We start from the raw sequence: 17,129 nt of genomic DNA, 5'->3' as shown, positions 1-17,129 counted from the left end.
GAAGCATAGATGAGCAAAAACCATTACCACAGCAGTACCTACGTCCATCCTGCAGTGGTCTGGGGCCTCAAGCCCACACAGGAAAAAAGCTCTCTCACCATCCTAGATGCCGGTGGGTATGATGAGTCCATCTTCCCTTTGGGGCTGGGAGTTCCTTGAGGACAGGCACATATGGTCTCCAGGATTCCTGGCAGAGTCCCACACCGAGTAGGAGCTTAATTTGTGGAATGAACAGCTCCACATGGCAAGTTCAACCCGTTCTGGATATTTTTTTCTCCACCCACCTCTCTGTCCTCCTCCCTGAGAAATCCCAAGGGGATACTTTGCTTATGTGTGATTTTCTATACTAATTAAGGGAATACCAAGTCCAAACACTTGGACTTCAGTTAGCAAGCATTGGTTGGTGAGTACTTGCCAATCCCTGGCATAGTGTTAGACACAAAGAGCTCACTACAGTGACCAGGGACCCTCATGTGAGCCATGTGGTTCTGCCTTGTGCAAAAACTGCTGAGTCCACCTGATCTCTAGCCAAATACATCTTGGGTGGAGGTGGCCAGTCCCTAGTCTTCCTTTGAGACCCAAGCCTTATCCAATTGTGGCCAAGTCCACTCACTGAGACCTTCCACGTAGGGAAGGCAGTCTATGCAAGGTATATGCTGACAACTGCCAGGCAACCTTCATACACAGGCTCATTTAACTCTCTGGAAGTCTGGGGATGGCATGATGGGTGGAGCTGGTGGCTTCAGAAGCCTGGCACCTTTCTGTGGTGGCCTGTAGTGATGTGCCAAGTCAGTCCACTGAAAGATGTCTGCCGGCAGCCATGTTGGCCAAGATCCTTCCTCCTCAGGCCTGCAGCCTCTGTGTTCCCCACCCTGGGTTGCTACCTTTGCTGGGGGAATGGTATCCAGGCAAGGGGAGGTTTGTGCATGTTCCCAGGCCAGCCACAGACCACGGCCATAGAGGGAATGCATCCACCATACTTGTTTGTCTAACAAGGAATGTTTGGATCTTTGCCCATTGGTCTAACAGCATAGAAAGAACTGAAGACAGCAAAGGAAACGGAAGATGCCCCAGGTGCGCATGCTTAACCCTCTGCCCTCTCCGTTTTCTCTGCCTTCTCTTTCTCTACAGGTCCCAAGGCCCTCTTTGAGCCAACCACAGCCAAGTCATGGTGGGTGGGTGGGGGAACAATTCTATGAAGGACACATTTCTGCTTCAGTGTTTCTTTTGTCCCTTGATGTGGTTATTCCCATGGCACCAAGGATGTTGAAGGGTTCTGCATGGTAGGGGGAGAAAAAGCAGGACTCCAATCTGGGCTAGCCAGCATGACCTCATGTCATGTGGGGTATGTGTGGTGTGTATGTGTGTGTGTGTGTGTGTGTGTGTGTGTGTATGTGTATGTATGTGTTTATGCCAGCCCATCCAAGGAAGAGACTGCCAGTCACCATGTAACTGTCTGATCACGGGAGCTACAGCCCCTGCCCCCAGGCTGATGGCCTCCATTTATTTATGAAAAATCTGACACAGTGGTGGGTAAAACCCAAGAAAAAAGTGACCGTGTAGCGGGGAGGGGGAAGGAGGGCGCCAGCTCCCTTCTGCCTTTGCTCACTTCACGGGGGGCCTTTGCAAGCCCTCCCTGTCCCCGAGGCTGTATTTGGGGAGGGGGGTGACAGTGGCCCCCTGCCCTGCCGTGCGGAGGGGAGGGAAGCAGTGGTGAGCAGAGCAGAGCTGGGCGGGTGGCTAAGGCGCAGTAGTGTTGACTTTGCTGGAGGCGGTAGCAGGTGGCACCCAGTCCTCCTTGGGCCTGCAGACCACAGTGCTTAGATGTTTGGCCAGAGAGGTAGGAGGACCCCCCTCCCCTTTCCCCCTGCTTGGACCCTGGCCTATGGCCAGGAGGGAGTCCCAGGGAGACCCCAGTTCACACCAGATTGGCTCCAGGCGGGTCTTGGGAGGAGTTGTGGGGGGGGGGTCACCCAGAAGCCAGCAGATAACAATGACATTCCCCTTCTTCCCCACCTCTCCGGCCCCCAAATGTTTTTGTCCGCAGCAAGATCCTTGGCAAGGCAGGAAGCTGCCACCTCCCACCCTGCAGGACAGAAATCCCTGAATAGTAGTTTGAGAAAAGTCTTTGTGCAGCCTGTGACACAAGCTCCCCCCACCACACTCAGTTCCCCTCGCATGGAGGGGTGTGCAGGGAGACAGGGGCATAGAAGGCAGGGCCCGGCACAGTGTGGACCCACCTTGCCCACTCCCAGTTTGGCCTCAGTGCCTCACTCTTGGGGCAAGGGGAGCAGGAAGCCACCTTACATGGGAGGAGGTTTGGGCAGGGAGAGCAAGGTCAGGCTGCTTTCCTCCAAGTCCTTCTCCATCTAGAATGGGCAAAGAGCAGTAACCTCCTGCCTGGGACTGGACGGGCCGGCCAGGGAGGCAGCAGCTGGCTAGGAGCAAAGCGGTGGGGGTAGGGGAAGGGGCACAAAGTAGAAAACCAGTTCAGCCACCCTGGTTAGTGTGAGCTGGGAGTGGGGAGGGGGGGCCCCAGCTAAATCCCATCCAGAGCGGGACATGTGTGTGCGTGTGTGTGTGTGTGTGTGTTGGGGGCGTCCATGCCACCCCGGTGGTCATGTCTATGCAATCTCTTTGATTCTGCGCATGTAATTGTGCAGGTCCGGAGGAGGCGTGGGCCGCGCGGTGCCCGTCACATCGGGGCAGCCCCAACTGAGGTCTTCCTCCTCCTCCTCTTCCTCCTCCCCAGCAGGTACCGAGTCATAGGCTAGATCCTCGGAGGGCAGCGTGGTAAACGTGGTGAACTTGACCCTCTTGCGCTTGGAGGTGGGTGAGCTGGCGGGGTCCTCAGCCTGGTCCCGGGCAGAGCCCCCCGAAGAGCCGTCGCCGCGCCCGTGCACCTGGCTCTGCACGCTGGTCTGCGAGCTGCCGCTGCTGTGGTGGTCGCCGTGGCAGCAGGCGGGCACCGTTTCCAACGGGTTGCCCGTGGGGGGCGAGAGCTCACCCTGGACCCGGAGGGGCTGCCCATTCCCCAGGAACACCCAGTGATGAGAGTGGTCCATGCTGGTCTGGCCCTCAGGGGGGATGCGCTTGTGCCGGTAACGCAGCACGAAGACGATGCAGTTGATGAGGAAGACCAGGATGGCCAGGCAGAAGACGCCCAGCAGCGCGTACATGCCGATCTCCAGGTCTGTCAGGCCCCGAGGCATCTGCAGGAACCCCGTGGGCAGTGGCAAGAAGTCTTCTGTGGGCGATGCCCCGGGGCTGGAGGTGCCCAGGCCAGGGGCTTCCAGGGCGGGCACCACGGTGCCTGGAGGACCAGCTCCCCGGGCCTCGTCCTCACCCCCACCAGGCCCTGGCTGGCTGGGGCCCGGGTAGTCATACGTAGGGTCCTCTTCCTCCCGCCCGAAGTGCACACGCAGCCCCACAGGGGTGGTGGCCAGCACGCTCTTGCGTTTGGTTTTCTGGCAGCTCTCGGCGATGGTGAGTTCTGCCCGGAGCAGCTCCCCTGTCCCCTCGGCCTGGGCCACCACTAACGGGAAAGCCCGGTCCTGAATCACCGTGGCCACTCGCTCATCCAGACTGCTCACTAGCAGCCCATAGTCTCGGGGGCTGTAAAGAGAGAGTGGAGCCGTGGTACCATCGCTGTAGGATATCCAGAGACTCAGGAGAGCTTCCTAGAGGAGGAGGAAGATATTCAGAGAGCAGGTATTGGAGAAGTTGAAGAGTGTTGTTATTAGTGTTATTAGGGCAGCTAGGCCTTGCACTATCCTTGAAGAATGTTGCTCTGATGAACCAACTGATGGACTGAAGGTATGTTCTGCTGCAGGTTCAACTCAAGGCTCTTCTGCTGCAGAGGCAGCTCCCTCCACCCCCATTGTCACACCTGATCTGGGGATCCCCTTGTCAGACCCTTGTTAAGGAGAATGTAAAACCCTCCCAGCTACATACAAGGAAGCAGCCCAGCAAGGAGCCCGCGGTCCTGGGAAACTGAGAATCAGGGGCAGAGGACACATGAGTTTTGATGCCTAGCCTGGCACTGAGCCCACCTCCTCACTACCCCATGCCGCCCCTAGTCACTTCTCTACATTCACCCTGCAGCCAGTGCCTGAGCTGTGTAGAGAAGGGTTTAAGAGCTTGCTGGGGTGGGCTGAGGTGATCTGCCCATTCTGAGAATCTGGGAGGGGAAGTTCAGCACCGGCACTGGGACCCTGTGCACGGCAGGGCAGGGCGATGGGGTGGCAGGTGTGCATCTTTCATGATCTCAGATCCTAACTTGGGGGCTCAGAGCACATGGCAGGGTAGAGCTCCCCGGTCCTCTGTCCATACCCCAGACTTCCTGGCTGAGCAGCTGCTTACCTGCTTGAGGAAGCTGAGGGTCTGCTGGGCTGCTGTGGTGGCCAGGATGGTGTGGCTGCTCCCAGGGCTGGGCCGTAGGGAGAGGGCCAGGCTGGCCACCACCTGGGCCTGCAGCTGTGTGATGCTCACCTTGTCCTCCGTCACCGTCAGCATCGTCTCCCCCAGCACGGCCTCCGTCAGCGGGGACACCACCTGAGGCACAGCAGGCTGGGGTAGGAGACCACCAGGAAAGCAACAGACCCTGTCTGTGGTCCCCACCAAGCCTAGAGTCCTCAGGGCCCCAGGAGGATGGGACAGCAGAGGTGTGTGTGTGTGTGTGTGTGTGTGTGTGTGTGTGTGTGTGTGTTCTTGCGAAGAATAGTTGGGGGGCTCTGCCTTAGTTCGCATGTGTGAAAATTAGGGTACAGGGGTCACAAGAGGATGAGGGGCTCATAGAACCCAGGCAGCAGTGCAGTGCAGTGCTGACCTTCAGGGAAACAATCGCCCTCATACAATGCCTCAGTGTCAGGGAGACAGAAGGGAGTGGTGGCGACTATGGCAGATGGGAGACCTGATGCCAATGTAAAAGGGGGGGCTCCCCCCATATCAGACCCAACTGATCATTGCCAGGTGGGAATTGTGGCCCAGTGTTGCTAGATTTTTCTTCCTCTTCTTGTAAAATTCAGAAATCTAGCTTATTTTTTTAAAGGAGAATTTTCAAATGTGAAATGTTGGATTGATTATTTCTTAAGTAAAAAAAAAATGTTTTCTGCAGGCAGATACAGCTTTCAGGTCACTTGCATACAATCCCTACCTAGACACCCAGTAGTCAGGAAGAAAGGTCAAAGTGGGGCTCCTAGCCCTGCCTCCCCAAAGTTGCTTGCCTGCAGACCCTCTCTACACCTGCTCTTGGAGAGGGGTCTGCTTGAGTGTCCTCACCGAGTAGGGAAGGGTTGGTAAAGGTGGAGAAGGCTTGGAGTGACAGCCTTTTCATGAGGAAGCCACAAAAATCTTGACCTTAAAAGCTGCAGGAAGTGTGCATGCAGAAGGGCCAGTGGGGGACATCTCCCAGGACAGCCTGAGGCCCGGGACACACCTGGCTTCTCCACCCACAGGTGACCCCGCCTCCTGTGTATTTGGATGGAGCCCTTTCCTACCTTAAAGGGGGTGGTGCCTGGCTCCAGGCCGGCCAGGGTGCTGCTGTCCACCAGGTGTGCCACTCGTGGGTCACCCACCCGCATGAAATCACTGACCAGGTCTGTGACCTCCACCAGCCAGTCTGGGCCCAGCATGGTGACCACCTGGTCGGTGCCCTCAGAGGACGTGGTATGGAACTGGGTGAACACCTGCAGCGTGGCGTGCTGGTACTGCAGGGTGCAGCCGCGGCTCGCGCTCTGCCGTCGTTCCTCCTCCTCCTCGTCCTCATCCTCGCTCTCTCGGGCCCACCTGGGGACGGGATGTGCAGAGCTCAGAGCCAGCCAGGGAGAGAGGACTCTGACTTGCACAAGTCATGGCCCTCTTGGTTTTTCCTGCTGGTTCCTCTCTGTCTCTCCTCATAGTGGAAGTTCTACAAGTAGCACACCTCCTCCCTGGCCCTCGGTTTAGAGATAGGAGACCCAGAGTGAGGCTCTCTCTTCTTGGACTCATGCCTGAAGATGCCTAGCATCTAACCCTCACAGTGACCACCGCCCCTTCTTCAGCTCTGTGCTTAAAGCCTGTGCTGTGCTAGGGCTCTGGATGGGAGCACAGGGTACCTCTGCTGTAGACATCCGCAAGTTAGGCTGATGGTGTCTGAAACTGAGTGGAAAGCAGACTTGTAAGCCATGAACTTGGGTATTTAACTGAGGAGATTTCCAAGCAAAGTGTGGGAGGCACAGCCTGGTTTTCTCTCACTGCTTGTAGTACAACACGAGAGGAGACAGAACCAAGAACTAAAAGATGAACCGTTGAAGCAAAAGGGAACTTGGATTTGAAAGATTCTGGGAACTCTGCAGCCTATGCAGACTTGAGAAGAAGCGAACACCAGGAAATCCACTGGCAGGAAGGCATGCCTGGGATTTCTTTGAGCTAGTGCTTTGAAAAGATCAACCAGAATATCCATTTGCACCAAGGGCTTTTAAAATCCATGCTAATTATTTTCTTTCTTTCTTTGGTCCAAGATTGGAACTCAAACTCTGGTACCTGATGCTTTTTGCTCTCTGGCTGGTGACATACATTCAATCCCTTTGCTAACGAATTCAATCCTTACCATAATCCTACAGGCTATTAGCTTAGCTCACAGGAGGAAAATGAAGTCCAGAGAGGTTATATAAACAGCTAGTAAGGCCACACTGGTAGTCAATACCAGAGTCAGGATTTAAACCAGGCTCTGTGGCTGCAAGGGTGCATTGCCTCCTGCCTCTCAAAGCACCACAGTAACCAGTTGGCAGCTGTGAGGATTGCAGAACCACAGCCTTTGCCCCCAACCTGGCACAGTCAGAATCTGCATTCTGTCAGAATCCCAGGTCATTTGTAGGCTCAGTCAAGTTTGAGAGGCTCTGTCAGTCTCTGTGGTTTTCCCATGGCCACCTGGGGCTGCTCTTTCCCTAGTCCTGCCTCCAGCTGTCTGCCACACTCTTACTCTTCTCCTCCATGCTGACAATGCTCAGGTGTGGGATCCTGAATCCCAGGAAGGGAGCCTGGGAATGCCGGTGGGACCAGGCTGGGGCTCACCTGCTCCAGTTTTGGCTACCTGAGTGCTGTCTCATCTTGTGTTATCAGCCAGTCCCTTTCCACCCATCCTTTAAGACTCAGCTCAAGAATCACCTCTTGGACCAAGTCTGTGAAACCAAAAACTGCTTGTCAAATAGTATTCCCCACAGGTTTGGGGCAGTGACCCAAAAGTATGTAACTAAAACCAAACAATTACTCAACATATAAAGGTCAAAAATTGACCTCTCAGGGGAATACAATAGCTCAAAAGCTATGTATGTACGTTCATATAAGACTACTGTCGATCTATGGTCTAATATCGACATTATGTTTAAAGCCCTAGGCGAACTTTCTTGGGCGTGGCCACGTGGCTACTGTATATGCTCTTGATACATTGTATATTGTATATATGTCTACCTGACCTAGAGAAGGGATAGAAAAACAGGGAGTAAGATATCACAAGAAATGTACACCCTGCCCTACTATGTAACTCTACCCTTTTTGCACAACACCTTGTCAAAAAATTTGTGTTCAATTAATAAATAAATTTAAAAAAAAAGAATCACCTCTTGCAGGAAGCCCACTTTGACTTCTCCTGATGGAAGAGGGTTCTCATCTTCCTTCAGGCCCCTTCATTCCCCACCTGCTGGGCCTTCCACGTACCACTATGCCCTAGGGCATGTGCCCTAAGGAACCAGCTGTCTGGCTGGACAGAGAGCTTGGCTCACTAGGACAGTGGCCACACTTGCCCTGAAGCTCAAACACCTGTCAGTGCCTGGCACACTGTAGCAACTGCATTCAAGTCTGTTGACTGCATAACAGATCCACAGACTGTCTACCGAGGGCCTCAGATTAGAGTCTTCTGAGGCTGTGTCTGCCCCTCCTGTGTCCCAAGGGCACGCTGTGTGGGAGGGCTGTACCTGCGGTCGGGGAGGATGGGCACTCTCCAGCCCTTCACTTGGCTAAGGTGTGCATCCGAGAGCTCAATGTGTAGGGGCAGCTTGGGGACCCAGACCGTCATCTCCAGAGGAGCACTGAGGACGTCATAGCGAAAGGTGACTCTGGCGTTCATGGATCCTCGGGACTCCTTTCCACTCACAAATACGTAGTCGCAGCTGCTGGACACCTGGAGGAAGGGAGGAGCTAGTGGCTTGTGTGGCCCTTCCAGTCCTCCTTCACTGCCTGGTGCAGAGGACTTAGATCTGACCAGCAGCAGGGCCCAGAGAGCTGCTGGAGAAGGAAGCACCAGCCACAGGAAGGAGGCCAGGTAAATGAGGCCTCTCATTCCACCAGCCTCTGTCCCTGTTTCTACTGTTTCTCCAGTTTCTGGGAGAGGCTCTTGGTCTCTGTCAAACAGCCAATGTGCTATCTATCTATCTATCTATCTATCTATCTATCTATCTATCTATCTATCTATCTATCTATCTACCTACCTATCTATCCATCTATCTATCTAGTCATCAGTCGTAGGGCTTGAACTAAGGGTTTGGGCACTGTCTCTGAGTTCTTTTGTGCTCAAGGCTAGTGCTCTACTACTTTGAGCCACAGCACCACTTGCAGTTTTCTGGTGATTGATTGGAGATATGAGTCTCATGGACTTTCCTGCCCCTGCTGGCTTCCAACTTCAATCCTCAGATCTCAGCCTTCTGAGTAGCTAGGATTACAGGTGTGAGCCACTGGCGCCTGGCTGTTTTTTTTTTTTTTTCCTTTTTAAAATTAAGTCTGTCCTGTCAAAAACCACATGAAGGAGGCTCCAGGGAAGATGCTGCTTGGGGAGTCCCCTGACTGAGGCTCTGAGCTGCATAGAGTCCCCCACCTATGGGGGTGCTCAACTGGGCAGTGAGGAGTCAGGGTAGGAAGGACTGGGAGAGAGGCTGGAGAGAGGGCAGCTGGTTCATTTCAGGCTGTTGCTGGCAGGAGGGGAGGAGAGGGAACAGGAGAGGACAAGGCAGGAAGGAGGCGCCCAAGCACAGCCTGTTGGATGGTTGCCACCATGGTGTGCTGCTGTGACAAATGCTACCAGCCCACCTTCCTAGAGGCTCCTGGGCATGTGCCAGTGGAGACCAGTGCCCACCCAGTCCCAGGGAGTGGCTGCCGATGCTTCAGAACAGAGGCAGCTGGCCGAGTGTGTGAAAGGTGAGCATACACAGACCTGGTACGTTGGAGTGGAACCCTGGGTGCACATATCCATATCCAGGTGCTCCTCCAGCTGGAATGTGCCCCTGGGGCCCCACCCTGACTATGGAGGAAGATCTAGAATGCAGCCACTGGGGAGGGGGGTGATGACTCCACATGTCTCTGCAGGTGTGGGATGGGTGCTGGGGTGATGGCTCTCCATGCCAATGAGCCCCCAGAGCAGAGGAAAGTGGGGACCTAAGCCCTGCCAGAAATGAGTTCCTTCCCACCTGGAAGGCAGAGAATTCTGCGGGCTTGCTGTCTCCACCAGGAGCTGGACTGTGCTTCTCTGGGTGACAGAGAAGGCACTAGACGCAGGGGCATCTAGTGGTGTCCCAGCCTGCCATGGGGCAAGGCAACCCCATTGATAAAGGCGGTATAGGGGTAGCTAGAGCTCTGCCCTGGCTCCTCGGGTGACATTCTGCATGGATAAGGGGTGGATGGGGGGGCAGCCAGAGTGAGTGCCCAGGTGAGCATTGTAGGACCCACGTAGCCCACTCTCATTGTTCGCCAAGCTGAGTGGTCACAGGATCAGGAAGCAGACCCTGCTGTCCCGTTGTGTGGTTTCTCTCCTGCTGAAGGCCGGCCCACCCTATGGGCACCAGGACTGGACACACTGTCGTATCACTATCTCCTCCTCCACCACCTCTTGCCCCATTTCACCTCTGACTCCTGCCCAAGGAACAAGTCTGGAGAAAGCGGGGTTACAGCTGTGAGGGGCCCTAAGAAGCTAGAGGAGTTGAGGTGTGTGAGACAGGAATGCACTGCCAGTAGTTACTCTTGGTCTAACTCATTATTCCCAGGGCTCAGGGCAAGCCTTTGAGAAGCCTGCACCCCACATCTGGCTTTCTCCTCCCTCCTTTCCCTCCCGCCCCCCAGTGTCTGTCACACACTGGGCCTCCTAAAACAACTTTCCCGGTTGAGTTCAGGTTGTTCAGGTTGCTGTTTTCCTCCTACCTGCCACATTTCTACCGGAAGCACCTCGCCCCTGCTGGAGCAGTACCAGAGCATGAGAGGAAATTCTGGGGTGATCTACAGCTGTGGGGCTGAACACAGTGAGGTGGGACTGAATCAACCCAGGCTGGGGGTGGGGCGGGCTGCCTGCCTGCCCAGAGCACAGTAGGGCACATGCAGTCTTCAAGGTTGAGGAAGCTAAGCTGCATGGACCTAGAAGGCCTTCTCCTCCTCCCCCCAGGCCCTGCCCTCCAGAAAGCCCACCTTGATGATGTCTTCATTGTCAGACTCGCACTCCACCAGGGCAGAGACATCGAGGACAAGGCCAGTCACCTCGATGGCAATGACCTTGACAGGGATGGCCACGGTGCGGCCGGTCAGGATGGCCGTGTTGATGATTTCTGTGTCCTGCAGGGAGGGGGGGAGGAGGGAGAGGCTGCTCTGGCTTCAGTCCCCTTCTCTCCTGGGACATGTCAGTCAGCCAAGACCCTGGCTCCTGCCTGCTGCTGTTGCTCAGATACTCATGGAGCCTTTTGCTGCTGCTCAGGTGCTCTGCCAGAACACACTTCAGCCCCAGGCCCCGGATGTCAGGACCCTCAGAGGAATGTCAATATGTCCTCCAGGCCATTGAAGGGACCCTGGGCTGCCTGCTTCTGTGGGTGCACAGGTGCCCCTTCCCACACAGTGCGCTGCTGGTGCCAGAGGCATATGCCAGTCTATCCGTGTGCATGCCCAGGCCACATGCAGCCCCTTCCCACCTGTGCATACTCGCATCCAGGGGCCTGGGTGCTGCCCACTCACTCACCATGGCCAGGGGCAGGATGGCTTGCACATCCCTCTGGATGACCGTCAGCTCAGTGACTGCCCTCTCCAAGTCAGGCAGGGAGCCATGGCCTCGGTAGTCGATGTGCCACATGATCCGCCGCTTGACTGACTGGCTGGTGAAGTTTTCCATCTCAAAGTCCAGCTGCAGGATCTCCAGGGGACCCTGGCCCTCCCTGCAGGGCAGAACAGAGAGAGGAACAGATGAAGGGGGCTAGGAGGGGCTCAGGGGCCCCTTGTGACCTCAGTGAAGGCTCTGCCCTTCCTTGGCAATTGTCTCTTTAACTCATTCCCCCTATAGGATCCCAGCCCAGGCCTTCAGATCTCCATCAATGGAGTCTCAGCCCTGTATACCCTGACCTCCTTCATAGGGTGTCCTCAAGCCCTACAGGTACCCCTGTTCTGCAGGGGAGGCGGGTCTCACCAGGGTGGCAGGGGTGTGCCCTGGGCCCAGGCTACATCCACAGTGGCCGTTGAGTGCTTTGCCCCGGTCAGCAGCTCCGAGGTCACATGCCACTGACCACTCCGAGACTTGGTGCCCAGAAGGGTCACGCCCTTCTTGGCCTTCACCCTGGAACAAAGGAGAGGAAGAAGAAAGGTCAGGCTGGAACCCAAAGTTGGCCTGCCTGGCCAGTAGCACTAAACTGGAGCTCAGAGAGGGGAAGAGGGGAACTCTACGATGAGGGAGTCTGGGGTCCCCAAGCCAAAACTTCTGAGGTTCTGTGGGAATTTCCATCAACTCTGCCATGTTCTTTTCCCCAGGTTTGCCTAGGCTTGGCTGGAGTGCTCGAGTGACAAGATGTCTGCACATGTTTCAGATAGACCTTCCTCAGGGAGCCCATGAGTACACGCCCATGAGGACTTGTGCATTCCTTTCTTCATGAATGAGATAAAATGTCCTGGGTTCTGCTGGGGAAAGAAAGAGCAACCAGTCTCCATCTTTTTTTTTGTTTTGTTTGTTTTTTGGTGTGGGGGTCGAACTCAGGGCCTGGGTGCTGCTCAGAGCTGGGGCTCTTTTTGGTAATTAACTGGAGATCAGAGTCTCACAAGCTTTTCTGTCCAGGTTGGCTTCGAATCATGATCCTCAGATCTCAGCCTCCGGAGTAGCTAGAATTACAGGACTGAGCCTGCCTAATCTCTATTGGAATCGTGACATTAGTGTGTGTGTGTGTGTGTGTGTGTGTGTGTGTGTGTGTGTGTGACTAAGGATTGAAACCAGGGTCTCAAACACACAAGACAATGTTCTACCACTTGAGCCACAACCCTAATTCTGTGTGTGTGTGTGTGTGTGTGTGTGTGTGTGTGTGTGTGGTGTGTGTGTTGGCACTAAGACTTGAATGCAGGGCTTCACATTTAATTTGGCTTTTTTGCTCCAGGCAAGCACTGAGCCACACCTCCTCTTCTGGCTTTCTGCTGGCTAATTGAAGAAAAAGAGTCTTATGAGTTTTTTTTTTTTTTTGACAGGACTAGATTTGAACTGCAGCCCTCAAATCTCAGCATCCTGAAAGTCTAGGATTATAGGTGTGAACCATCAGTGTCTGGCTTTGCTTGTATTCTGTTTCTAAGACAGTGTCTCACCAACTTTGCCCATGCTGGCCTTGAACTTGTGGTTCTCTTGCTTTCTCCTCCTCCTGCTGAATGATAGGATTACAGGTGTGAGCCACCCTGCCTAGCTAATTGAGATAGTTCTTCAGATAACTAGTAAGGGGATCTCAGCATCTTTACCATTTCTTTTTTTTTTTTTTTTGCCATAGTTTCAAATCACTGCATAGCCCAGTTGCCATCTCCCAGACATTCTGAACACAGGAGAGGAGATACCCACACACACTTCCGTTCTGCTCTAATTCACACTGACTAAAGCAGGATGATGATTACCTCCTAAACTCCATACTCTCCACTCCTATTAGTGCTGCCTGAGATCTCCGGTGACTGATATCATTCCTACTCCTATTCAGTCATCAGCGGTGGAACACCAGGCCTGACCCTTTCGGGGAATATGGGAAGTGCCCAGGCAAATGCTCAAGAGAGGGGGCAAGGCTTGATTCGAAGGTGGCGGCCAGTAGTGTGCTGGTGATTCCGGTCTCATGAGCATACTGCTTATGTGGGCTGGCTTTCTGGTGAGGCCTTTTCTAGATCTTCAAAATCATAGAACTGTGGAATATTATGCATCACCACAATACATACACTTCAGGGCACTTTTGGGTATTTAAGGATTTGGGGATGTACTTAAAGGAGTTTTTGAAATCACAAACTGTGTCCTTCTGAAGGTACAGAAACAGCTAGGATTCCTGAAAAACTGTTCTCAACTCCAGGATGGGGGACGGGGTTGGGGGGATTGGAGTGGGGGAGGCATCTTCTCAACAGGCAGAGATTCTCTTTCTCTTTTGGCCACCAGCCCCAGGGGCTGTTTTCTGACTTAAGTCTCCTCCCTGGCCTCTGTCTCCTTGGCTGGTACAACAGGAGTGCAGCTACCTATTTACATCTAAGATCCCTCCTGGTCCAGACCCTATCATTCTGGCCCTCCCTGATTGTGGAAGGTGACATTCGACTCTGTTTCTACACTGGGAAGAGGCAGGCATTGTGGTTGCCATTAGACAGGGAAGAACGTCGAATGAATGCAGCGTTTCTTGAGGTTGCTCAAATGATACCTGGGAAAACTGGGATGACGATGCTGGCTGGACCGGGATCCAGGCTCGGACCGAGGCTGGGACCCCTGCAAGCGGTCAGGGGTGCATTTGACTAGAGAGGCGAAGCCAGCCCCGCCCTTCTGCCCGCCCCCACTTACCTGAGTGTGAAGTGCTCCACGCTGGGGCTGGCGGGCGCCGAGGAGTTGGGTGCCAGGTAGAGGAGGATGCTGAGCACCTCCCCGGGTTTGAGTGGCCGATCCGGCAGGCGGATCATCAGGTTGCTATCCAGCCGGTGCTCCTGCACAGTCCTCCGGGGCGGCGGGCGGAACAGGCTGATGCTGCCGATGCGCAGGAGTGGGTGCTGCGTGGGGCTCTCAGCGCGCGCCCCGGCCCCGGATCCTGGGCCCCTCCGTGCGCTCCCGCAGCCGCCTGCCGCATCTGGGGCGTGCAGGGTGTAGTAGAGATCGGCCTGCTGGCTCTCCGTCGCTGTCTCTGGTTCCAGGCCATCAGGGGATTTGCGGCGGGCGCTGGCAGGCACAGCCGGGGCTGGGGGCCCGAACCAAGCCAGGGGCAGCTCGGCGCGCACGAGGCAGGTGGCCAAGCCCCCGCGGAGGCGACAGGAGCTCTTGACCTCGCGCGCGTCCCGGAAGGCGTGCAGGCGGACACAGGGCAGCCGCTCGGTGACCCCGAAGTCATCCCAGTCCCGGCCGGCCACGTAGAAGAGCACCTGTGCCACGGGCGCCGAGGAGGGCACGCGGGCGCGCACGATGAAGGCACGCACCTTCCAGTTGACCGTCAGGCGCTCGGGGATGTCCAGGGTGCTGGATGGTTGCAGCAGCTCCCGTGCCACTGCCTGGCTGGTGCTGAAGGGCCCCAGGGACACGTTGAGGACGGGCAGCTCCTTGGTCTGGAACACCACGAAGGGCTCTGAGCGCTGCAGGGAACCGTTGGCCACCGCAGGCGATGGGGGGCGAGTCTCCCGCAGGAAGAAGGCCAGCCTCGTGTGGGACAGGCGGTAGCTGACAGGTAGTATGGGGCTAGCCTGCGATCCTGGGGGGCTGGGACTGGCCGGGTGGGAGCGGCCCGATGCTGGGGACAGACAAAGCAAAGAGAGAGAGGCTCAAGTGCCAAGAGAGACAGCGTTGGGGTGCCCCACCCTCCAGATCCAGACTGGTCCTCCATCATTGTTGGGTACCCTGCCTGGTGCCACTTCTGTGGAATTATTAGTTCCTTGCTCATTCTTGCTTCATTTCTTCACCTGCAACCGAAGGGTAAAGGGAGACCCATCGCCAAGCTTCAGGGAGGTTATTACATTCCCTGGGATGCCTCAAGATCCACAAAAAGAGGCTAAAAAAAGGTTTCTGCCTTAGAATGGCTCTGGAAACTTTCCAAAAATCTGTGCTCAATGGGCAGATCTTGGGCTCTCATATCAGGATGGTTCCATTCTCCCCTCTATCCATCCCCAAACCCTGTGTGATATGTGCATGGTGCTTGGCCAGCATTGGCTTATTTCATCCTAAAATCAATCCTTAAAGTAGGAATTATAATCTCCAGTCACTTGCTCAATTATAGTCTCCTGCCGGTCAATAGCTTATTGTTGTTGTTGTTGTTATTGTGTATGTATCAGTTCTGGAGCTTGAACTTAGGGCCTCACACTCCTGCTTGGCTTTTTTGTTTAAGGTGGGCACCCTGCTGCTTGAGCCACCTCTCTACTTCTTGGGCTTCTACTCCAGGGCTTCTTGGGGGGGGGGTGGGAGGAGGGAAAACGCTATTCTTACATCTTACCAATAAGGAAGCTAAAGTATAAGGCACTTGTGACTTCCCCATATCACACAGGCAAAGGATCAGCAACAGATTCAAACCAGGGCCTTCGCCCTTTACAGCACCAGATTTTCAGAAGGTGCAGTGGGTGCCTCTCCCTTTTCCCTTTTACCTCACATGATGCCAGCAGGAATTCTGTCCCTGGTCTCCCAATGCTTAATGTGGGTCTCTCCCTGGCAGTCCAGGAAGCTCCCAATTCTAATAACCCCACCTCTTCACTCACTGCTATGTCCTGAGATGTCCTCTGTCCTTTGTCCTCAGCTCTGGTCTCAATGCTGTCAAGATGATCGATAATGCTGCCTAACGGGGCTCTCCTTCCTCCATCTCCCTCTCCTTGCTGGCTTTCCTCCACACCCCACAGCAGCCACAGCGTCCTTTGCTTGGGCACAGACAGAAAGGACCAGAAAGGACCCAAGAAGAAGGCCGGGAGGTTGTGATCCTTTTCAGGATCTTCTTACGAGCTCTCCAAATCTGGCCCTTCAACTTGAAAATCAGGGCAATAGTGACAGTCTCCCAGGATGCCATTTGTCATTTGTTTTCATGCTTGAGAATCGCATAAGCAAATGCTATAAATTCTGTGACACAATGCAAACACAGGCAGGTGTTATTGAAGAATTTCTCCTCCCTGCTGACAGAATGAAATCCACATCTACTTCACTCCTGAATGCAGCATTCAGGGTCAAGTGCATATGGCCCTGGGGTTCCTTTTGCCTCTGGGCTCTTCCTGAGCCACCACTGGCCAAGTAACTGGACAGCTGGTCCTTGTTCCAGGCTTTATCTCTCTCCCTTGCTCATGTGATACCTCTGCATCCAATTCTCTCTCCATCCAAATCTGAACCTTGCTGTAAGGCCCAGCTCCAACACCGCCTTCTCCAGGAAGCACTCTAGGATGTCTCAACACCTGGAAATATCCTCAGAATGCTGTCCTTGGACACAGGGTTCCACCTCCTGCCTTGTGTGAGTGAGAGTTAGTTGTCTATGGCCTTGCGCCGCATCAGGCCTCAAGAAGTCAAAGGCAAGCTATTGTGGATGACTGTTGACCCTTCCATCCCAAAGAGGAGAGCTCAACAGAACTAGGTGCTCTGCACAGATCATGCATATTTATCATTTTCATGATGCCAGTCCAGCATTGGCAGTTTCCCAACCATCCACACCCAATTTCTCACAAAAGCAGTGAAGTACGAAACCCTGCTCCCTCCTATTTAAAATTTGCAGGGAAACGACCTCATTCAAAATGAAGCATGGGCTGGGGTTGGCTGAAGCACTTGCTACGCATGCGTGAGGCCATGGGTTCTACCCCCAGCATTGCAACAAAATAAAGCCAACCGAACAAATAAAAATAAAACCAAGACCACTGACTGGGGGCCTAGCAAGGCATTGAGGTCAGTTATGGGAGCACTTGTTTTCCCCTGTGCAGCCTGGGTCCCTGGTTCTCTGGGATACCCATGCTTTTTGCCATGAGACAGACAGCTTCTCTGTTTTCAGGAGGCTGAATGTCCCAACCTGTCCTCCCTGCTGGAGCAGCCTGCAAGGGGCCCTGGTGCCTTCTGGGATAGAGGAGGCTGGCAGAGTCACAGATGAGGTTCGGAAGAGACGTGGAGAAACCCTCTGACTGGTGCCTAGAATCCTCACCCCTGTTTATCCCTCGAAATTTCAAAAATGTGTCTCTGTAGCTTGGGAGACTGGCCCTCAGGCATG

At 54.5% G+C, this 17,129-nt stretch overlaps 1 protein-coding gene across 2 annotated transcripts in view; it reads right to left on the bottom strand.

The window, feature by feature from the left end:
• Positions 1 to 2,577: 2,577 nt before the first annotated feature.
• Positions 2,578 to 17,129, bottom strand: part of Tmem132e (transmembrane protein 132E) — a 52,507-nt gene continuing 37,955 nt past the window's right edge. The window contains exons 2-10 of one of the 2 annotated variants that reach the window (XM_048366233.1): positions 14,242 to 14,699; positions 13,769 to 13,971; positions 11,408 to 11,554; positions 10,967 to 11,159; positions 10,426 to 10,569; positions 7,953 to 8,158; positions 5,499 to 5,787; positions 4,363 to 4,554; positions 2,578 to 3,680 (exon numbers count right to left, since the gene is read on the bottom strand). In XM_048366233.1, the coding sequence (XP_048222190.1) occupies positions 2,625 to 3,680; positions 4,363 to 4,554; positions 5,499 to 5,787; positions 7,953 to 8,158; positions 10,426 to 10,569; positions 10,967 to 11,159; positions 11,408 to 11,554; positions 13,769 to 13,971; positions 14,242 to 14,699 (2,888 nt within the window). In that variant the 3' untranslated portion in view covers positions 2,578 to 2,624. Of the gene's footprint in view, positions 3,681 to 4,362; positions 4,555 to 5,498; positions 5,788 to 7,952; positions 8,159 to 10,425; positions 10,570 to 10,966; positions 11,160 to 11,407; positions 11,555 to 13,768; positions 14,700 to 17,129 lie in introns of both variants that reach the window. The other variant, XM_048366232.1, reaches the window with a different exon arrangement.

The sequence above is a fragment of the Perognathus longimembris genome, chromosome 17 (genome assembly GCF_023159225.1).
Source record: "Perognathus longimembris pacificus isolate PPM17 chromosome 17, ASM2315922v1, whole genome shotgun sequence".
Classification (NCBI taxonomy): Eukaryota; Metazoa; Chordata; class Mammalia; order Rodentia; family Heteromyidae; genus Perognathus; species Perognathus longimembris.
Note: the sequence above shows the minus strand (reverse complement) of the source record. Positions and strands in the feature narration are given on the sequence as shown.